Source organism: Salmo trutta, chromosome 29, assembly GCF_901001165.1.
Source record: "Salmo trutta chromosome 29, fSalTru1.1, whole genome shotgun sequence".
Lineage (NCBI taxonomy): Eukaryota > Metazoa > Chordata > Actinopteri > Salmoniformes > Salmonidae > Salmo > Salmo trutta.
The window spans coordinates 43212561-43236153 of record NC_042985.1 but is presented as its reverse complement, the minus strand read 5'-3'; the positions used below and the strand labels follow the sequence as shown (position 1 = coordinate 43236153).

The 23593-nt window shown below is 42.2% G+C and overlaps 1 protein-coding gene across 1 annotated transcript; it reads left to right on the top strand.

The window, feature by feature from the left end:
• Window positions 1–1924: 1924 nt before the first annotated feature.
• Window positions 1925–20323, top strand: mfsd14bb (major facilitator superfamily domain containing 14Bb). The gene is made up of 12 exons (XM_029722266.1): window positions 1925–2158; window positions 9834–9926; window positions 13778–13840; window positions 14489–14616; window positions 15078–15192; window positions 15310–15528; window positions 16142–16255; window positions 16846–16917; window positions 17069–17181; window positions 17367–17464; window positions 17755–17909; window positions 19705–20323. Exons 1-12 carry the CDS (start codon window positions 2087–2089, stop codon window positions 19918–19920), a joined length of 1458 nt encoding a protein of 485 aa, XP_029578126.1. The 5' UTR covers window positions 1925–2086; the 3' UTR covers window positions 19921–20323.
• Window positions 20324–23593: the final 3270 nt, after the last annotated feature.

The following is a 23593-nucleotide window of genomic DNA, read 5'->3' as shown; positions in this document are numbered from 1 at the left end:
CAAGGGCATGAAGTAATGGCAAACAACAGAGCATAGCCCATAGCCTGCAAAACACCTATATGTTCTCGTTCTAGTAGGCTATGTACTAACTACCAGGTTATATTTTGGGAAACCATCACAAAAATACAAAACAAGTCTTGTGAATGTTAGAACGAGCTTGGGCTGGTATTTAATTTCCTTATCATCAGGATATTCATTCCTTGGAACATGTTGATCATGTTCTGCTTTGTGTAGGAAAGGTGAAATTTTGATACCATCAACTTCATCGGCAATAACAAAGACGAATGCCAATGTATGCCATTTTCGTCTGTCCTAGAAACAGCAGAAGTTGTCCGACTTGCTATCGGGCAGATGTACCTCCCTCCACTTTACGCGTTGACTTCCGTCTACCGTCGGCTACTTTCGCCTTACCACTCAAACGTGTGTCCGTTATTAAAATCTTTGACCCAGAAGTGCTTAGTTATTCTTGCCTGCTTCTCAAGGTCGTCACTAGATAACACAGCCACTAAGTAATAAACCCCACCTATTTCTACAATTTATATTTTTAAAACCTTAACTACACTGCTAACCTAATGCCTAACCCTAACCTTAAATGAAGACCAAAAAGTTCATTTTTGTTTTCATGAATTTTTACGGTATATCCAATTTTTACTTTGTAGCTGTGCTAGCTGATGGAAACTGCTTCACACAGCCGAATCAGGGATGGAAGAGGAAGCGAGACATCCCACTCCCTAATTTTTTTCTGTGTCAATGGAAGTCAATGAAATAACTAGACCAGACCCAGTTGTTATTGCATTGGTGTCTGTGGGAGAGCCACTAAGTAGACAGGGAACTTACCATTTTTGTCAATGGTAAACAGCCTGAGTAAACTATCTTAATTTATCTACTATCCTTGGGTGAATGTCATGATGGGGAGCGGGCGCTGCACATCATCCCCCCTAGGGACAAAACCTGTGATTTGCTTTACTAAGCTGAGCAGGGCGCCTTTAAAAGGAGTGATTACTGGGGTGGCGTTAAGTGTTGAGGTGAAGCAAATTAAATGTAAGATTCCCTGCGTCTGTGACACCTGCTGTTTCGTGCGACACAGACCAGTTGGTGAGCGTGGTGAAACTGAGAAAACACTGTCTGTCCCTTTGAGTCTTTACCTGATAAAGTAATGTTAGGATATGTCAGTTATCCCGCGAAAGCTTTTGTGCCAAACCCACTAAGGTGTTTCAGATGCCAAGCTCATGGTCATGTTGCATCAGTGTGTAGGAGGGAGATTCTGAGATGTGAGAAGTGTGCAGTAGGGCATGGGACAAAGGAATGTGTAGTATTGGTGGAAAAAACGGTGTCAATTGTGGTGGTGTCCATGTTGCTGGGGATCAGAAGTGCCTGGTGCGAGAGAGACAGGATGAGGTTGCCAGGGTCAGAGTAGAACAGAAGGTGTCGTATGCTGAGAAAGTGAAGAGAGTAGAGGATGATGGATCAAGGGTTAGTAGTAGCCCTAGGCCAATACAGAGTGATAGGAATGTATGCTTCACTAAGGTTGGCTTCTTTGCATTCATTGCCAACTGTACTGCAGAAATTGCATGTAAATCAGAGAAAATAGATGTTTTAGTGGCAGCTGCAGAGAAGTACTTAGGTGTATGGGGTTTTACTGCAGAAGGGTTACTTGGTGTGTTGAACGAAAGAGGCCTGTACTCCCAGGCAGTAGGCCTGGTGTAGGATCAGTTCAGATCAAGTTAGTGAAATGGGGTGATCAATTTTTGTTGTTGTAGTATTGGTATATACAGTAGGTGTAGGGTTAGTTGGTAGTGCATTATTTTTCTTCCTTTTCCCCCTTTTTAATTTTTGTATCACAAAATGTAACGTGATCGACCACACAGTAGGTGGGCTCATGCGCAAACAAAATGTGCGAACGTCACATAATACCAAAGAAGAAGAACGTCATGACGTAAACTCAGAATCTGACAGAAAAACTCACAACAGTTTACTCCAACCGGCTAATAGTCATAATCATCAAGACAACCTGGAAGAGACGGATGTATCTAAGAATATTACACAGCATGGACTTGATGTAAATATCGTTACAGCAAGATGTGAAATGACCCAGGAGAAAATACCGACTGAGACCAACGACATCATGTTGGTCCGAAACATGAGAGATGGGACCCCTGTAAGTGAAATTAACGTTACCCACGTTTGGACATCCTTCAAAATATTTAGCTAGCTACTGTAGTTAGCTAGTAACGCGTTAGGTACGGCTATGCCGGAAGTGTCAATAACGTTATTTAGTCCCTCTTTTGTTGCTACCAGTTAGTCGAAGTTAGCATGTTATTAGCTACTAGCAAGTACGTTAGCTTTCTAGCTAACGTTAGCTATTTCTTCTGTTTTCGCTAGCTAATATCTCTGCCATTTTGACAATCTCATTTTCACGAGGTTATTGTGTCCATATAACTACGTATTTTCACATGATTCGGACACATACACGTTAAATAGCTTTGTCGCTACATTTTGCGAACTCGTTAGCAATAAAGTTTGCTGTCCGTGCTCTTGAATTCCAATCTGGTACGATTAGCTAGGCGAGGTCGGGGTCATATGAACAGGGTGCACATGACAGTAATTGGCTATAGCTACCACAATAACAAATCCTTGACTTTATCATTTTCTTTTATACTGATATGACAGCTGAAAATACAACATTGTTGGTTATGGAAAATATATTTCGCAGGTGTTTAGGTGTTACAATGATTCTCTACACTATACTTGCTTGTTTTGTCACATAAAGAAATAAATAGGCGAACTATTCGAACTTTAGCAACCAGGAAATGGCGACGCGATTTCTGCATAGTGCATCTTTAATTGATACAATCAAGATTTTCTTTGCCACTGGCCTACACATAATACCCCATAATGTCAAAGTGGGATGATGTTTTTGGAAAATGTTACAAATTAATAAAAAATGACATTGAATATCCCTTTGGGCATGGTGAAGTTAATAATTACACATTGGATGGTGAATCAATACACCCAGTCACTACAAAGATACAGGCATCCTTCCTAACGCAGTTGCCTGAGAGGACATGAGGCCAATGGTGACTTTAAAACAGTTAGAGTTTAAAGGCTGTGATGGGAGAAAACTGAGGATGGATCAACAACATTGTAGTTACTCCACAATAGTGATTAACACCAGGATCCTGGGACCACTCTTCACATTTCTTGAAAAAAATGTAATGACAAGACCCGGGAAATTACAACATTTCCCCCAATGTTGCATTAATGCAATTCCAAAAAATACACAACATGCGCAGCAGCAGATTGGCCAAAAGTAAAATGGCACATTATCCAAACAGGTTGTTGCATGGAAGCCTTTAGCCTAGCGTATTTCCTTCACACGAAGATGCAATAATTTCAAAGCGCACGCATAATTGACACTGCCGGACTGCACACGAGAACCGAATGCGGTTTAGAGTTCTCATCAGAACTGAAAATTAGATCATGGTCCGACCCAAGCCCGGTGAGTTGAAGCCTGAGCCCCAGTCCGACATCACAGAAATTAACCAGAAAAAAGCCCGATTTCTAGAAGACAGCAGGCTATTTTGATTTAAATGTGTTGAGAACAACGCGGCGGAGGCAGGCAGCAGCGGAGTAAGGAGACGAGGAAACATTTGACCTTTAATTGTACAACAACACTTGAGAGAACATAAAAACCATCAAGATATTTATTGTGAATCGCCCATAAGTTTGATTTTTAGGCCATATTGCCCAGCCTTACCTTTCATAGATTTACACAGTAATTATGACAACACCCGGATGATGTCTTCCAACCGATCAGAGCTCTTGCAGCATGAACTGACATGTTGTCCACCGAATCAAAGGTTCAGAGAATTAATCTAGTACTGAAAGCATAAGCTAGCTGTAGCCATCACTGCAATGGATTAAATGTGGTTGAGTAGTTGACTCAAAGAGAAAGTCAATAGTTGAACTGTTCAACTATTTTTTTCCCACTTAGCTTGCGAAGGCTGTTAGCTAGTTTAGCATACTTAAACAGACTGGGATCTTATGTTAGCTAGCTGGCAATGGCTGTCCTACACTAGTACTCTTCCAAGTCAAGCTTTTATAAATGTATTGCCACCGGGGCCCGCCAGTGTAACTGCTAAAATGCTTGCTGTACTGCATGATTGTAGCGGGTTTACTACCACGTTAGTTGTGGTAGCTATGCTCACTAAAATGTTAACTAATATGGTGACATCAATGTAGGCTGTGTGTAGTGGTTATAATATTAAGGTTTGACTTGAGAACTTTTCTTAATCTTCACACAGCTGATGTCCACAAGCGAAGGGAAAAGATGAGAGGAGAAGGACTTATATATTATATATATTTTATAAGTTTTGCACCTGTGTTCTTACTTAATATAAACATACAATTTCAGTAGCACATGTCTTGTGATGGACTGTGCCATCCCCACAGCCTCCACGGTGGATTAGTCCACTCAGAGGCGGGAATCAGACTGGTTTCTTGTTCACCATGATAATAAATATGTACTGTCAAAAATCTGGACTCACCTCTACTTATTCAAGGATTTTTCTTTACATTGTAGAATCATAGTGAAGACATCAAAACTATGAAATAACACAGATGGAATCATATAGTTACCAAAAAAGTCTTAAACAAATCTAAATATACTGCTCAAAAAAATAAAGGGAACACTTAAACAACACATCCTAGATCCGAATGAAATAAATAATCTTATTAAATACTTTTTTCTTTACATAGTTGAATGTGCTGACAACAAAATCACACAAAAATAATCAATGGAAATCCAATTTATCAACCCATGGAGGTCTGGATTTGGAGTCACACTCAAAATTAGAGTGGAAAACCACACTACAGGCTGATCCAACTTTGATGTAATGTCCTTAAAACAAGTCAAAATGAGGCTCAGTAGTGTGTGTGGCCTCCACGTGCCTGTATGACCTCCCTACAACGCCTGGGCATGCTCCTGATGAGGTGGCGGATGGTCTCCTGAGGGATCTCCTCCCAGACCTGGACTAAAGCATCCTCCAACTCCTGGACAGTCTGTGGTGCAACGTGGCGTTGGTGGATGGAGCGAGACATGATGTCCCAGATGTGCTCAATTGGATTCAGGTCTGGGGAACGGGCGGGCCAGTCCATAGCATCAATTCCTTCCTCTTGCAGGAACTGCTGACCCACTCCAGCCACATGAGGTCTAGCATTGTCTTGCATTAGGAGGAACCCAGGGCCAACCGCACCAGCATATGGTCTCACAAGGGGTCTGAGGATCTCATCTCGGTACCTAATGGCAGTCAGGCTACCTCTGGCGAGCACATGGAGGGCTGTGCGGCCCCCCAAAGAAATGCCACCCCACACCATGACTGACCCACCGCCAAACCGGTCATGCTGGAGGATGTTGCAGGCAGCAGAACATTCTCCACGGCGTCTCCAGACTCTGTCACGTGCTCAGTGTGAATCTGCTTTCATCTGTGAAAAGCACAGGGCGCCAGTGACGAATTTGCCAATCTTGGTGTTTTCTGGCAAATGCCAAACGTCCTGCACGGTGTTGGGCTGTAAGCACAACCCCCACCTGTGGACGTCGGGCCCTCATACTACCCTCATGGAGTCTGTTTCTGACTGTTTGAGCAGACACATGCACATTTGTGGCCTGCTGGAGGTCATTTTGCAGGGCTCTGGCAGTGCTTCTCCTGCTCCTCCTTGCACAAAGGCGGAGGTAGCGGTCCTGCTGCTGGGTTGTTGCCCTCCTACGGCCTCCTCCATGTCTCCTGATGTACTGGCCTGTCTCCTGGTAGCGCCTCCATGCTCTGGACACTACGCTGACAGACACAGCAAACCTTCTTGCCACAGCTCGCATTGATGTGCCATCCTGGATGAGCTGCACTACCTGAGCCACTTGTGTGGGTTGTAGACTCCGTCTCATGCTACCACTAGAGTGAAAGCACTGTCAGCATTCAAAAGTGACCAAAACATCAGCCAGGAAGCATAGGAACTGAGAAGTGGTCTGTGGTCCCCACCTGCAGAACCACTCCTTTATTGCTAATTGCCTATAATTTCCACCTGTTGTCTATTCCATTTGCACAACAGCATGTGAAATGTATTGTCAATCAGTGTTGCTTCCTAAGTGGACAGTTTGATTTCACAGAAGTGTAATTGACTTGGAGTTACATTGTGTTAAGTGTTCCCTTTATTTTTTTGAGCAGTGTATATTTTATCTTTGAGATCCTTTGCCTTGACAGCTTTGCACACTCTTGGCTTTCTCTCAACCAGCTTCACCTGGAATGCTTTTCCAACAGTCTTGAAGGAGTTTCCACATATGCTGAGCACTTGTTGACTGCTTTTCCTTCACTCTGCAGTTCAACTCATCCCAAACCATCTCAATTGGGTTGAGGTTGGGTGATTGTGAAGGCCAGGTCATCTGATGCAGCACTCCATCACTCTCCTTCTTGGTCAAATAGCCCTTACACAGCCTGGAGGTGTGTTGGGTCATTGTCCTGTTGAAAAACAGATGGGATGGTGTGCTGCTGCAGAATGCTGTGGTAGCCATGCTGGTTAAGTGTGCCTTAAATTCTAAATAGGTCACTGACAGTGTCACAAGCGGAGCACCATCACACCACCTCCTCCATGCTTCACGGTGGGAGCCACACATGCAGAGATCATCCGTTCACCTGCTCTGCGTCTTACTAAGAAGACACAGGGGTTAGAACCAAACATCTTCAATTTGGACTCATCAGACCAAAGAAGAGATTTCCACCGGTCTAATGTCCATTGGTTGTGTTTCTTGGCCCTAGCAAGTATCTTCTTATTATTGGTGTCCTTTTAGTAGTGTTTTCTTTGCAGCAATTTGACCATGAAGGCCTTATTCATGCAGTCTCCTCTGAACAACTGATGTTGCGATGTGTCTGTTACTTGAACTCTGTGAAGCATTTATTTGGGCTGCAATTTCTGAAATGCAGTTAACTCTAATGAACTTATCCTCTGCAGCAGAGGTAACTCTGGGTCTTCCTTTCCTGTGGTGGTCCTCATGAGAGACAGTTTCATCTTAGCACTTGATGGTTTTTGCCACTGCACTTGAAGAAACTTTCAAAGTTCTTGAATTTGTCCGGATTGACTGACCTTCATTTCTTAACTTGTCAAGGTATAGGGGGCAGTATTTTCGATTTCGGATGAAAACGTGCCCAGAGTAAACTGCCTAATACTTGGACCCAGAGTCAAATATTTGCATATTATTAGTAGATTTGGATAGAAAACACTCTGAAGTTTCTAAAACTGTTTGAATGATGTCTGTGAGTGTAACAGAACTCATATGGCAGGCAAAAACCTGAGGAAAAGTCCAACCAGGAAGTGGGAAATCAAATCAAATCAAATCAAATTTATTTATATAGCCCTTCGTACATCAGCTGAAATCTCAAAGTGCTGTACAGAAACCCAGCCTAAAACCCCAAACAGCAAGCAATGCATGTGAAAGAAGCACGGTGGCTGGGAAAAACTCCGAAATCTGATGCTTGTATTCTTTTCAAGGCATTGCCTATCTAACACACAGTGACTTAGGGTTCATTTTGCACTTCCTAAGGCTTCCACTAGATGTCAAGTCTTTAGAACCTAGTTTCAGGCTTTTGCTGTGAACACAGAGCGAACAAGAAGGCCGGGAAGTTGGTGACTCAGAAAATGACATGAGTTTTGTGGCGCACGTTCACGTGATGAGGTAGCTGTGTTCCATAACGTTTTTCAAGACATTGGACAAGTTTTGTGTTAAAAAGGCCCTAAAGATTGATGCTATACAACGTTTGACATGTTTCAACGAATGTAAATATAACTTTTTTTTGACTTTTCGTCGTGAAATTTTGGGCGCGCTTCCTACATTTGGTGTAGCTTACTGAACGCGCTAACAACAAAGAGGTATTTGGACATGAATTATGGACTTTATCGAACAAAACAACATTTATTGTGGACCTGGGATTCCTAGAAGTGCCTTCTGATGAAGATCATCAAAGGTAAGTGAATATTTATAATGCTATTTATGATTTTAGATGACTCCAAAATGGCGGGTATCTGTATTGCCTGTTGTATTTTTCTGAGCGCCGTACTCCGGTTATTGCAAAGTGTGCTTTCCCCGTGAAGCTTTTTTGAAATCTGTCACAGCGGTTGCATTCAGGAGATGTTTATCTATAATTCTTTGAATAACAGTTTAATATTTTATCAACGTTTATGATGAGTATTTTTGTAAATTGTTGTGCTGATTCACCGGCAGTTTTGGAGGAAAAATATCACGCGCCAATGTAAAATGGGGTTTTTGGATATAAATATGAACTTTATCGAACAAAACATGCATGTATTGTGTAACATTGAGTCCTAGGAGTGTCATCTGATGAAGATCATCAAAGGTTAGTGCTTAATTTTAGCTGTATTTATGGTTTTTGTGACCCCTCTCCTGCTTGGAAAATGGCTGTGTGGTTTTTCTTGTGTTGGCACTGTCCTAACAATCTAACTTTATGCTTTCGCCGTAAAGCCTTTTTGAAATTGGACAATGTGTTTGGATTAAGGAGAGGATTATCTTTAAAATGGTGTAAAATAGTTGTATGTTTGAGAACTTTGAATTATGACATTTTGTTGTTTTAAATTTGGCGCTCTGATTTTTCACTGGCTGTTGAATAGTGTGAACCGTGGGTGGGACGGTAGCGTCCCACGCAGCCCTGAGAAGTTAAAGATATGATGGACGGTCGTTTCTCTTTGCTTATTTGAGCTGTTCTTGTCATAATATGGATTTGGTCTTTTACCAAATAGGGTTATTTTCAGTATACCACCCCTGCCTTGTCACAACACTGATTGGCTCAAAGCATTAAGAAGGAAAGAAATTCACTTTTAACAAGGCACACCTTTTAATAGGCACACCTGTTAATAATTTGGTAGCAATGTAGTAGTTCCAGATAATTACAAAATGTCCAAGTAGGTGACCTGGAAGACGAGACAAATTAAAGTGACATTCATGTAAAAAATGGTCAGATATCAAACTCTTGGTTCAGACCTCTAGGAGACATGGTACACAAACGGTGAATCCAATCCATTACAATTATCTTCTCCAATAATAGATTATCAAAAACCGAAAACGATAACCTAAACTAAATAGCAAAATTAAGAATTGCGATTGATTTATCGAATTTGATCATTTGAATTTTGACCGTCTTAAAAAAAGCATTGTCAATTGCCAGTTGAGAATTCATTAGATTTGTCACAATTCATGTTATCACAACAATGCAATTAAATGGCAGACATGAGAAATGATTTGTCATTTATGCATTTACATTAGATTTTTAAATGTGTCAGTGTTGTACTGGTTAGTACCATGGGAATTAAATGTCAGACATTTTTCTTTTTCAAATTGGCAGACATGCGTACTCAATCATGAAAAATGATAATGCAATTTATTTTGCATTTCAATTTGAATTTTGTCACAAAATGCATACATTGAGGAAAAGGAATTGCATGATTTGTCATTTCACCATTTGCATTTCCAATTGAGTTTCGGCAGGTAACTGCTTCCATTGATATTCATCAGAATTAACCAATAGGAAGCTTTAAGAGTCTATGTAACTAACTTACATTCTTTTTAATTCTGAGGTCCCGAGTTTCCGACATGACCTGAACGCGGCAGTAGTATCCCTACTGTAGCATCTCCCCACGTTGACATATTTTCACTTTTAAAACAACAAGGATGGGTGTAGCAAGTTCTTGCTCAATGTTGTTACTACAGATCAGACACTGCTATTTTGCACCGTGTACTGTCCTAAACAGCCCCTGTCACTATCTTCCCATTGCAGCACACCACCGGCCGTGCCAAGGTGTCCCATGCAGTTGTGGTCATCTTTCTAGAGTTCTTTGCTTGGGGGCTGCTTACAACACCAATGCTGACTGTAAGTAAACACACCAGACACCCAAGTTTTAAGTTTGATATTTTATTAGTCATTTTAACACAGGAGACAGTTTTATTACTCATCCTTGAGATATTTCTACCTGTGGTAAATTCAATTGATTGGCCATGATTTGGAAAGGCACACACCTGTCTATATAACGTCCCACAATTGACAGTGTATGTCAGCCAAAACCAAGCCATGAGGTCAAAGGAATTTTCCCTATAGCTCCGAAACAGGTTTGTTTCGAGGCACAGATCTGTGGAAGGGTACCAAAACATTTCTGCAGCGTTGAAGGTCCCCAAGAACACAGTGGCCTCCATCATTCTTAAATGGAAGAAGTTTGGAACCACCAAGACTCTTAGAGCTGGCCACCCAGCCAAGTTGAGCAATCGGGGGAGGAGGGCCTTGGTCAAGGAGGGGACCAAGAGCCCGATGGTCACTCTGACAGAGCTCCAGAGTTCCTTTGTGGAGATGGGAGAACCTTCCAGAAGGACAACCATCTCTGCAGCACTCCCTCAATCAGGCCTTTATGGTGGAGTGGCCAGACGGAAGCCACTCCCTATGACAGCCCACTTGGAGTTTGCCAAAAGTTTCCTAAAGGACTCTCGGACCATGAGAAACTAGATTTTCTAGTCTGATGACTTGTCAGGATCGAGGGAAAGTTGAATGGAGCAAAGTACAGAGAGATCCTTGATGAAAGCCTGCTCAGGACCTCAGACTGGGGAAGAGGTTCACCTTCCAACAGAACAACGACCCTAAGCACACAGCCTAGACAACATAGGAGTGGCTTCTAGACAAGTCTCTGAATGTCCTTGAGTGGCCCAGCCAGAGCCCTGACTTGAACACGAATGAACATTTCTGAAGTGACCTGAAAATAGCTGTGTAGTGACGCTCCCCATCCAACCTGACAGAGCTTGAGAGGATCTGCAGAAAACAATTGGAGAAACTCCCCAAATACAGGTGTGCCAAGCTTTTAACGTCATACCCAAGAAGACTCTCGGCAGTAATCACTGCCAAAGGTGTTTCAACAAAGTACTGACAAAGGGTCTGAATACATATGTGCATGTGATATTTCAGTTAAAAAAATGTCTAACAAACTGTTTTGCTTTGACATTATGGGGTATTGTGTGTAGATTGATAATAAAAATATATATTTTTAGAATATGACTGTAACGAAACAAAATGTGGAAAAAGTCAAGGGGTCAGAATACTTTCCGAATGCACTGTAAATAGGTAGGTTCTGCTGAATGTCATTATTGGTGAGTTTGGACATTTACATGTGAACGAGAGACATTGTGCAAATGAACATTACTGGCTATGGAGCAGCATGTGTACATCCTGTGTCTGTGTGGAGTCTGGAGTTGGTAGGGCAATGGGCCTACCTGGAGAAGATGGCGAAAGAGCAGACAGTCCGAGAACGGAGAGGAGAAAAAATGCAAGGAAATCAAAAGACAGTGGCAGCTGTACAGATAATTCATCCAAAGGGCTTTGACTTCTCAAACACGGCAGAAATCCAACACAATATGATGCCCCGTCACCTTATTAATTCAGCCACTTACTTAGATAACTAGCAAGTTAAACTTAGGGGTTGCTTTAACGTAGAATTCTTTGTTTTTCACACTGGGAAAAAAAGATAAAACGCATAAATATCTTTCTGCTCGGCATCAGACAAATTTTGTCCTTTGTTGCACTACTCCACTGGGATGAGAAAATGGGCGTTCTATCGGCCAGCCAACTTTTCTCTGGTAAAATGCAAGCTGGCTATATTCTTTCTGTGATCAACTGAAATATGATGGTCATGCATTGATTTAGCAAAAAAATACCTTGCTTTTTCATTGTAAGCTCATTTAGCCTACTTCCAGCCAAATAGCGTTGCACTTCATTTTCATCAGATGACAACAGACTATTTTCTGCCAAATGTGTTGCACTAAAGTATTTTCTGTAATGGAAAACTATAGTTGCACGTCCCTGAACACTCTCTATTGAAGCAAAAAAAACACTGACTTTCAATATAAAATGCAACCGCTGTCAATAAACAGCTGTACTCATCTGCTTCCGCTTTCTCCAGTTGTGCTATTTACAAACAAACACGTGACTGGCTCAAATCGCACACTCTGAGGACGCGGCCAGGGATGCCATCTGGGCCGGTGGCTTTGTGTATTCACTCATGAGAGTTCCTCACGTCAGACTCGGAGAGCGAAAACATCTGGTTCCGGAGCAGCAAAAGCCTTCCTGGATTGCTCAGTATTGTCTGCCTCGAAGAGTGCATAGATTGTGTTAATCTTGTCTGAGAGGGAGAGCACCACACAGCTGGATTTGCCTTTGTAGTCTGTGATAGCCTGTATTCCTTGCCACATGTGTTGCGAGTCTGAGTTGTCAAACATCGATTAAAGTTTGCGTTTGTAGTGTCTTTTTGCATCCCTAAAGGATTTGTAGAGCTCGTTCCTGCTTGCCTTGTTCACGTCACACGCCACCGAATTGTTGGGGTTCGCGCTGCTGACATTGAATGCTGCACGATGGGCTCTCGGCATGGTACGGATTTCTCTGTTCATCCAGGGTTTTGGTTGGGGTATGTCTGGATTGTTTTTGTAAGTACATCATCAACACATTTCATAATGAAGCCTGTGACTGACAATGTATATTCCTCAATATTGATGGATGAGTCCTGGGTGGATGAATCTTTGAACATATTCCAATTAATATTCTTAAACAGTCTTACAGCATTGAGTCTGCCTCTATCCAGCACTTCACTATTCTTTGTGTTGGTGGCTCCCTCTTGAGTTGCTGCTTCTAGGCAGGGAGTAGGAACAGAGAGACGTGATCTGATTGGCCGTTGTGGAGGGGGGGGACAGCTTTGTATGCGTCACAGATGTTTCTGTACACATGGTCCAGCACGTTGTTTCCTCTCGTGATCCCGGATCCATTTTGGTGATACTTTGAAATAATAAAAAATAAACTTGCTTTGTTAAAATCTCCCCCGTCCATGAAGACTTCTTCCGGGTGAGAGGATTCTTGCTGGCCAATTTTCTTGTACAGTTCGCTGAGTGCCGCTTTGATGTTTGCTTGTAGCTGTATGTACACAGCTGTGGTAATAACGCACGTGAATTCCCTCGGCATATCGTGGGGTCCAAATTTTAGCACCAAAAACTCCAGGTAGGGTGAACAGGAGCTTGAGATGTTTTTAACTTCGGTTCACCATGAACTGTTGACGAGGAAGTATACGCCTCCCCCTACTCTTACCAGAAGCCGGTGTTCAATCAATACGGAAAATTGAAAAGTCGTCTGGTTGAATAGCAGAGTCAAGTGAATTGTCCATACGCCATGTCTCTGTAAAAACCAAGACCCAGCATTCCAGGATGTCCCTCTACGATTGAAGCCTTGTTCTGAGTTCACAAAATTCATTTTCCAGCGATCGGACATTAGCCATCAGGATGCTATAAAGAGGTGGCCATGTAGCCTGTCTTTTCAGCTTGGCTTGGAGTCCCCCTTTCGTTCTTCTTCTTCGTCACCGGCATTGCCTTCTCTCTCGGCCAGGAGCAACAGGTAAGCCAGCTGTGCGAGAAATTTATTATTCCAGATCTGGGAGGCTGAGCGATAAGTCTGTAGCTTCTGATTCATGATCCAGAAGTGTTTGTTGCTCGTAGGAAATTATTGCACAAACATTCTGAGCAAACAAAGTCATAATTAATGCAAAAATACTAATTAATAAAAGCATAGTCAAGCAGGAAGCGGCAAGACGTGCGCCCTCCTCAGTGCCCCAAAGGTCATGAATGAATGACTGCATTATCTGTAGACACTTTGCAAATGACCTAACAAGGGTATTTGTATTGTCTCCTTCTGCTGTCCTCCAGGTTCTTCATGAAACGTTCCCCCAGCACACATTTCTCATGAATGGTCTGATTCAAGGTGTTAAGGTAAGAGGCATTTCCATTTGGGTTGCTTTTAAGATTCAATGTTTAATTAATAATTTTTTTTTCTTTTTAAATAGGAACTTTTATCTCAAAGATGAGAGGATATTTGGTCACTATGCTCACTTTCTAATTTCGGACAGCCTTGTTCTTTTAATGTTTCTGGATTCTTTTTAGGTGATCTAGCTTTTTGGTGTAGGTGAGAGGTGCAGGGGGGAAACTGTTTGTCAAGTTTCTACTAGGCATTGTCTTTTCGCCTATCTGGTTTGTTCAGATCAGCATTCGTCAATGGTGAAAAGAGCTGAGAATTACAGCATTGTAATATAACATATTGTCATGTATGACACAGAGATGGTTGTCAGTCAGAATCACAGAGGGTTGAGCTTGCCTGGCAACCCAGGTCTGCCTAAGGCTTGGTCATGATCGTCTTTGTGCTGCATTTACTACCCAAAGCAAGACCCCCTGTTACTATACTTCAGTTAGCTATGTCACACTCTTTATGTGCTTAGGTGAGCAATTTTAACATTGGTAATGTAGCTCTTTCACACCTACATTGAGTTGTGTGAAACGCCTGCCCATATAGGTCTCGTGCTTGATGCATTTTTGGCGTAGCATTGTGATTACATTTTACCAACCCCCCTGTGTCGTGTGTAGGGGTTGCTGTCTTTCCTGAGTGCCCCTCTGATAGGTGCCTTATCAGATGTTTGGGGCAGGAAGTCCTTCCTGCTGGTTACAGTGTTCTTCACCTGTGCCCCAATCCCCCTAATGAGGATAAGCCCATGGTAAGAGGCACCGGTAGACATAGCACCCTTTGTGCTCAGTCACATGCTTCTCATGTGAGTGATCTCTACAGCGCTCTCCGTGGCTTCTGACTGTGAACCTGCTGGGAACAAGGGTCGTATGTGGGCAATGGGAAAATCCCAATTGCATACTCCTCATGTCCTCTCTCTTCGCCTCCTTCTCAAAACCTATTGGATGAGAAAGCCATAGGTCCCTCCCCTCTGACCTTCTCCTCCAATGGGTTTTGAGAAGGAGGCAAGAAGAGAGGAAGCGAGGAGTAGGCAATTGAGATTCTCCCTATGTGTTTTCTGCTGATGCTTACATTTCTCTCAGTGAGAGAAGGTATCTTTGCTGCTGAATTTAAACGCAACTTTGTTTTCAATATACATTTCTACAGTGTTGAATATTTGTGACATTTCCTCTGTTTTGAGTAAGATTTTTACTTTTGAATGTTTCTCTGCAGGTGGTATTTTGCCATGATATCAGTCTCGGGCGTCTTCGCTGTGACTTTCTCTGTAATCTTTGCATATGTTGCAGACATCACTGAAGAACATGAAAGAAGCACAGCATATGGACTGGTAATGGTTCTTGTCTGTCTTAACGCCTTATCCCCCACCACCCTTATGACTTACATGTTAAAGAGGATAAAATAAATGAACACACAAATGTTGAGGATGTTCCACCTTCTGCTTCAGGTGTCAGCAACGTTTGCTGCCAGTTTGGTCACGAGTCCCGCCATCGGTGCCTACCTTTCTGCAAATTACGGCGACAGTTTGGTGGTGCTAGTGGCCACTATCATCGCAGTGGTGGATATCGCCTTTGTCCTATTGGTCGTGCCAGAATCTCTCCCAGACAAAATGAGACTGACGTCCTGGGGGTCGCCTATCTCTTGGGAGCAAGCTGACCCCTTTGCTGTGAGTGACATTGACATGACCTGACTCAAATTGAATAAAATGTTATACCTTATGTACATATGCAAGAAGGCCATTAGCTCCGTAAAATGGCGATTTTGCGAAGTAGAAAATTGAAGGGCTGCATACGTCTGCGTATTTGGGCTACGCAGGATTGTCATTTTGCATTCTTGCGTATGTTGGTTGGGTACAAATTAGCCTCAAGTCTTACATCTGTTCAATATATATTATTTATATTTTAACTTTGAACTTTCTTCAAATTATAAATCTACCATTCCAGTGTTTTACTTGCTATACTTTATTTACTTTGCCACCATGGCCTTTTTTGCCTTTACCTCCCTTATCTCACATCATTTGCTCACATTGTATATAGTCTTATTTTTGTCTACTGTATCATCGATTGTATGTTTTACTCCATGTGTAACTCTGTGTTTTTGTATGTTGTCGAACTGCTTTGCTTTATCTTGGCCAGGTCCCAATTGTAAATGAGAACTTGTTCTCAACTTGCCTACCTGGTTAAATAAAGGTTAAATAAAAAACATGTTTAGAATTTCACTGTGATACTACTGAATGTTGACCACTTGGTTTTTCTTCCTCACATGTCATTTGTCCACAGTCTCTTAGGCGAGTGGGAAAGGACCCGACAGTGCTGCTTATATGTGTCACAGTGTTCCTGTCCTACTTGCCAGAGGCGGGCCAGTATTCCAGTTTCTTCCTCTACCTGCGACAGGTGCGACTGGTTATAAGTCAGTTATAACAGGTTATAAGAATCATGGGAAGTCTTAAGTCATTCTAGCATTGTTATCAATCATTATGTAATGTTATCTGACCAGTGTTGCCAACAATTTTGCGGTGAGTTTCGCTATTGGCTCCTTGATTTGTCGCTAGATGTCTCTAGATGTTTTGCCATTGCTGCGACGACGTCACAGCACAAATTTGCCTTGCTGCGGCATAGCTGCAGTCCCTGACGTAGCGTTTTTGCCCCCTCTCTCGCCGCACATCCCCTCCCCGTGTGCTTCTCAACCTGTGTGTGCACCGTTGCTGTGAATCCTACTCTCGTTTGCGGCAGAATTTAGTGGGAAAAGCCCTCGTGTCAAAACTTCCCAAAGGCACCCTGAAAAGTAGCTGAATTTGTCACTAGAACCAATAAAAGTCGCTGGAGGGGTCTGAACTTGCATAGTATAGCAACAAAGTCACTCAATTGGCAACATTGCATCTGCCTTGTCAAAATTAATTGGATATGTTGAGGGTGACGTGTATACTTCACTTTTATCCACACTGTGTAATATGAGATACACTGTGCTTTGTGTTCCTTACCAGGTTATTGAATTCTCACCTGCAGCAATTGCTGCTTTTATAGCAATGGTCGGGATCCTCTCTATTATCGCTCAGGTATTGTGTTGCTATATCTATTTATCTACTGTGAAGTGACGCTATTTACGATGTTCCACGTCAATATTTACCTCAGTAAACTATTAAAAGATAATGAAGAATACAATATTTTGGATTTACTGTAATTTTTCTCTCCCTTTTCTTTTAACAGACATTGCTCTTAACCTATTTTATGAGAACTATCGGGAATAAAAACACAGTGTTACTTGGACTGGGGTTTCAGCTGTTCCAGCTAGCCTGGTATGGCTTTGGATCAGAACCATGGTAAGTTTGTATTTGATCCACAGCCAAAATGATATCTCATACGTGCTAGAATACATAGGGTTGGTCTTTCAGTCTTTAGTGTTGTCCAGCTGTCCAAGTGTTGGCACCGCGTGAGTGTGGAGGGGATTTGTTCATTGTCCGTGTGAAATAGCTCTAACCCCACTGTGGGACCTCCTGCCTTTCAGGATGATGTGGGCTGCGGGCACAGTCGCAGCCATGTCCAGTATCACCTTCCCTGCAGTCAGTGCTTTGGTGTCCCGGATAGCAGCCTCTGATCAGCAAGGTAAGACAACACCAGTCTCCTCTCTGTGGCTCTACCTTTTCCCCTCCACACATTGCCCTTACACAGAGCTGCAGAGGTCACTGCCACTGACCAACTAAAGAGCAACAGCTGACATGTGACAACTGATTCAAGCCTTGGTCTATGTAATCTCTACCTTGCCCTCCCTTTCACCATAACAGGCAGGAATCATTATGCTTTTTATACCCTGTCTACCTGAGGTGTCTGAAAGGAGGTGAATTGTGAGTTTATCTGTGCCGTCAGAGTAAAATCTGTCTTTGTTACGTTTACAGGATGTGTTCAGGGAATGATTACGGGTATCAGAGGCCTATGCAATGGCCTGGGTCCAGCTCTGTACGGCTTCATATTCTTCCTGTTCAACGTGGAGCTGAACGAGCTTGACCCTATGACAGGAAGAAACAAAAGCACACCTCAGGAGCCCAGCGAGGTACAGAGCCCAGAATACGCTTACATCTTTAATTTCATGGCTGTGTAACTCTGATGAGATCATATGAGTACAGCTGTGTTCGTGTGATGGTGAATGTGATAGTCAGTTTGCTTTAGGCCCAAAGAGCACAAAAAACCCTTCTGTTGGCTAAGAAACAGTAGTTTTATTTTATGGCGTTGGATTAGTACAACAAAAAGTTATCCCATTAAGAGAAGCTTCATCTACTTTTTGATGATGGTTAAAATAATCATTATCAAAGTAAAACCTATCATCAATACATACAGTGCATTCCAAAAGTATTCAGACCCCTTCCCTTTTTCTACATTTGGTTATGTAAAAGCCTTATTCTAGAATGGATTAAATAAATAAAAAATCCTGATCAATCTACACACACTACCCCATAATGAAAAAGCAAAAACAGAAATACCTTATTTACACAAGTATTCAAACCCTTTGCTATGAGACTCGAAGTTGAGCTCAGGTGCATCTTGTTTCTATTGATCATCCTTGAGATGTTTCTACAACTTGATTGGAGTCTACCTGTGGCAAATTCAAATGATTGGACATGATTTGGAAAGGCACACACATGTCTATATATAAGGTCCCACAGTTGACAGTGCATGTCAGAGCAAAAACCAAGCCATGAGGTCGAAGGAATTATCCATAGAGCTCCGAGAGGATTGTGTCGGCACAGATCTGGGGAAGGGTATCAAACAATTTCTGCAGCAAAGTTTGGAACCACCAAGACTCTTCCTAGAGCTGGCTGCCTGGCCAAACTGAGCAGAGAGGTGACCAAGAACCCAACGGTCACTCTGACAGAACTCCAGAGTTTCTCTGTGGAAATGGTTGTCCTTCTGGAAGGTTCTCCCATCTCTGCAGCACTGCATCAATCAGGCCTTTTATGGTTGAGTGGCCAGACGGAAGCCACTCCTCAGTAAAAGATACATGACAGCCCGCTTGGAGTTTGCCAAAAGACACCTAAAGGACTCTCAGAACATGAGAAACAGATTCTCTGGTCTGATGAAACCAAGATTAAACTCTTTGGCCTGAATGCCAAGCGTCACGTCTGGAGGAAACCTGGCACCACCCTTACGGTGAAGCATGGTGGTGGCAGCATCATGCTGTGGAGATGATTTTCAGCGGCAGGCGCTGGGAGACTAGTCAGGATTGAGGCAAAGTACAGAGAGATCCTTGAAAACCTGCTGCAGACCTCAGACTGGCGTGAAGGTTCACCTTCCAACAGGACAACGATCCTAAGCACACAGCCAAGACAATGCAGGAGTGGCTAGAGGACAAGTCTCTGAATGTCCTTGGGTGGCCCAGCCAGAGCCCGGACTTGAACTCGATCGAACATCTCTGGAGAGACCTGAAAATAACTATGCAGCGACGCTCCCCATCCAACCTGACAGAGCTTGAGAGGAGGATCTGCAGAGAAGAATGGGAGAAAGTCCCCAAATACCAGTGTGCCAAGCTTGTTGCGTCATACCCAAGAAGACTCGAAGCTGTAATCGCTGCCAAAGGTGTTTCAACAAAGTACTGAGTAAAGGGTCTGAATACTTATGTAAAATTGTCTACGTTTTATTTGATACATTTGAAAAAAATATAATCCTGTTTTTGCTTTGTCATTATGGGGTGTTGCGTGTAGATTGAGGGTGGGGGGACAGTTCAATCCACTTTAGAATAACACTGTAACGTAATACAATGTGGAAAAGGTCAAGGGGTCTGAATACTTAACGAATGCACTGTACATGCAAGCGGTTCATTTTGGTAACATTTACTGTGAATTTCCTTTCAGAAACCGACCATTCCCGGGCCGCCCTTCCTTTTCGGAGCCTGTTTAGTGTTGCTGGCTCTCCTTGTGGCCATCTTCATCCCTGACCACCACAGTATGGCAGTAAAGACCTACACGGACACTCGCAAAATCAGCACCAGCAACAACCTCCAGAGTTTAAACCCCCTGCCTGCCAGCGAAGAGGACATAGAGCCTCTCCTGCAGGACAGCAGCATGTGACTGTCTGAAAGGGACTCCAACATGAGCCCCCCTAATGACCCCCAAACTACAACCTCAACCAGCAGCAGCCGACATGGAGCCATTCAGGGTATATCCTTCAACCACATTGAAAACACACAGTTCTGTTTCTACGATTAGGGAACGGTCTTTTGTCCAGCGAGATGGTTTTATCGTTTACTGTGATTTTACATTGCGACAAGGACAGAAACACTTCTTAATGCACCGGGTTGAGTGAGAATGTGTTTTGGTGTTTAACATTGGCCTAGACAGTGTTTGTGGAGTTGAAGAGATGACCGTAAGCTCTGCTGGTTTCTCATATGCTTAAAGAACCCCCCTCCTATTAATGGGTTTTAAAGGCCAATCAATGCCCACTCCAGCTTTATGTTAATAAAATATTGACCTGTATCTCATCAGTTACTGTGCAATCTAGATTGTAAACGGATTGGTGTATAGTTAGGTAAATACACTACCTGACAAAGTATGTAGACACCTGCTCTTAGACCATCTCATTCCAAAATCATGGGCATTAATATGGAGTTGGTCCCCCCCTTTGCTGCTATAACAACCTCCACTCTTCTGGGAAGGCTTTCTACTAGATGTTGGAACATTGCTGCGGGGACTTGCTTCCATTCAGCCACAAGAGCATTAGTGAGGTAGAGCACTGATTCATCCCAAAGGTGTCAAATCAAATTTTATTTTTCACATACACGTGTTTAGCAGATGTTATTGCGGGTGTAGCGAAATGCTTGTGTTTCTAGCTCCAACAGTGCAGGTGTTCGATGGGGTTGAGGTCAGGGCTCTGTGCAGGCCAGTCAAGTTCTTCCACACCGAACTCGATAAACCATTTCTGTATGGACCTCACTTTGTGCACGAGGGCGTTGTCATGTTGAGTCGTTGTTGCGCCAAGACGTTTCCACTTCACAATAACAGCACTTACAGTTGACTTGGGCAGCTCTAGCAGGGCAGAAATTTGACAAACTAACTTGTTAGAAAGGTGGCATCCTATGACTGTGCCACGTTGAAAGTCACTGAGCTCTTCAGTACGGACATTCTACAGTCAATGTTTGTCTATGGAGATTGCATGGCTGTGTGCTTGATTTTATATACCTATCAGCAACGGGTGTGGCTGAAATAGTCTAATCCACTAATTTGAAGGGGTGTCCACATGCGTCTGCGTATATATAGTGTATGTACCTTAAAGGTGATGCAATTTATTATAAATGCTGTGCCATATATTCTTTTTATTCTTGCCTTTTTTTCATGCATTGTTGAATCAGCCGAGTGAGACTTGACTTGGACTTGAATGTTACAGAAATAGTTGCTGAAAGAGTTGAACATGACATTCCAAATATGCCTATCCACCCTATAAATCCCAACCTGAGTATATTGTCAGCTACCTCAAATGTTTACCTCTTCATAAAATGTAAATTTAGACAAATCTAGGCCCCCTGATTTGGTATAGCTTCTCATAACCTTTAAAAACTAAATCATCACTTTTACAGCAACTGTTACCTTTTATATCTGAGTGTTAGTTCTTGTGTTGCATAAAGGTCTGGTGGGATTGTGGCTACCAGTGAAGTATTAATGGATTAATTTGAGACCCACAGTACAGTTGTACTCCTCAGTTTTTAACTTGAGACTTTAACATTTTAACTGCCAATCCTGAATTGAAATTAAAACCGTGATAGTGGCATATTGTGGTACTTTAAAAATGTATTTTCGGAGAACAGTTGTTTGGCCTCATAACTATTGCAACTAGTTGGAAAGTGCTTTTTTTTGTGGTATGGTACAGGTAACTGTCAAAATAAAGGATACACTTGAGTAAATGAGGGCTCTGGCCGCTCTTATGGTGCATTTTCCTGGCATGGTTTAGTTCCACTCAACCCCTTAGAGGACTAGGTAAACACCAATGAATACACAGCTATTGAGTGATCACCTTCAACCTATAGTGAATCCTTTCTGTCCTGATGGAAGTGGTCTCTTCTAGGATGACGATACCCCCATCCACAGGGCACGAATGGTCACTGAATTTTTTTGCTGAGCATGAAAACGATTTAAACCATATACCATGGCCGTCTGTTACCAGATCTCAACCCAATTGAACACTTATGGGAAATTTTGGAGCGTCGCGTGAGACTACGTTTTCCACCACCAACAAAGCACCAAATTATGGATTTTCTCGTGGAAGAATGGTGTCGCATATAGTTCCAGACAGTTGTAGAATCTATTGTATGCCAAGGTGCACTGAAGCCGTTCTGGCGGCTCGTGGTGACCCAATGCCCTATTAAGACACTTTGTTGGTGTTTCCTTTATTTTAGCGGTTGCCTGTATCTATTATGACCACAGACTGAATTGAGACCAAGATGTTGCTCTGTCAGATCTTAAGATTTTTTTAAATGTTGCTTTCTCAAAGATAGTTGGTGTAAATAAACACAATACAACCTATATTTTTGCATACAATCATAACTAACCTGTAAAAGTGGAATTTAGTGTTACATTTTCCCTGTATTGTGTACTGTATTCATTTTGCCAGCAGGTTTGAATCTAACTTATGACATATCTCTACAAACATGTTGATGAAACAGTATGAATCTGCTCAATAACTTATGTAAGACCCAAGTCTTTTGGACTTTCGTAATGCAGCACTTTGTATATTTTAAGAACAAGGTTAATATATTTAGCCATTGTTATTGCTAAAGAAAACTATTCACTTCTGCAGTTAAAATATACTTATTTCTACATGAACGAGTCATTTACTCAACTCTTGCAGTGTAAATTATGCATTCATTTGCTGAGTACTGCACCTTAATTTCAATGAAAATGTGTGCCTAAAAATATATATATACATGTTAATATACTGAACAAAAATATAAGCGCAACTTGCAACAATTTCAAAGATTTTACTAAGTTACAGTTCATGTAAGGAAATTAGTCAATTTAATTGAAAGGAATGCATTTGGCCCTATATGACTGGGCAGCGGTGCAGCCATGGATGGGCCTTGGAGGGGATAGGCCCACCCAATGGGGAACTAGACCCAGGCAATCAAAATGACTTTCTCCACAAAATGTTTTATTACAGACTGTAATATTTCTAATCCCCTACAGTTTTGAGGCCAGTTGGACGCACTGCCAAATTCTCTGAAATGACGTTGGAGGCAGCTTATGGTAGAGAAAGTAACATTCAATTATCTGGCAACAACTCTGGTGGACATTCCTGCAGTCAGCATGCTCCCAACAAACTTGAGACATCTGTGGCATTGTGTTGTGTGACAAAACTGCACATTTTAAAGTGGTCTTAATGGTCCCCATCACTAGTTGCACCTGTGTAATGATCATGCGGTTTAATCAGCTTCTTGATATGCCACACCTGTCAGGTGGATGGATTATCTTGGTAAAGGAGAAATGCTCACTAACAGGGATGTGAACAAATTTGTGCACAAAATTTGAGAGAAATACGCTTTGTGCGTATGGAACATTTCTGGGATTTTTTATTTCAACTCATGAAACATGGGACCAACACTTTACATGTTGCGTTTTATATTTTTGCTCAATGTATTTTGAGGTCTTTTTTAAATGATGTTGAATTATTTCTTCATGGGTTGTGCATTTGTAACAGCTTTGTTTTATCTTAAATCATAATTCTGAATAATATCTACAATAATAAAGAAATGTA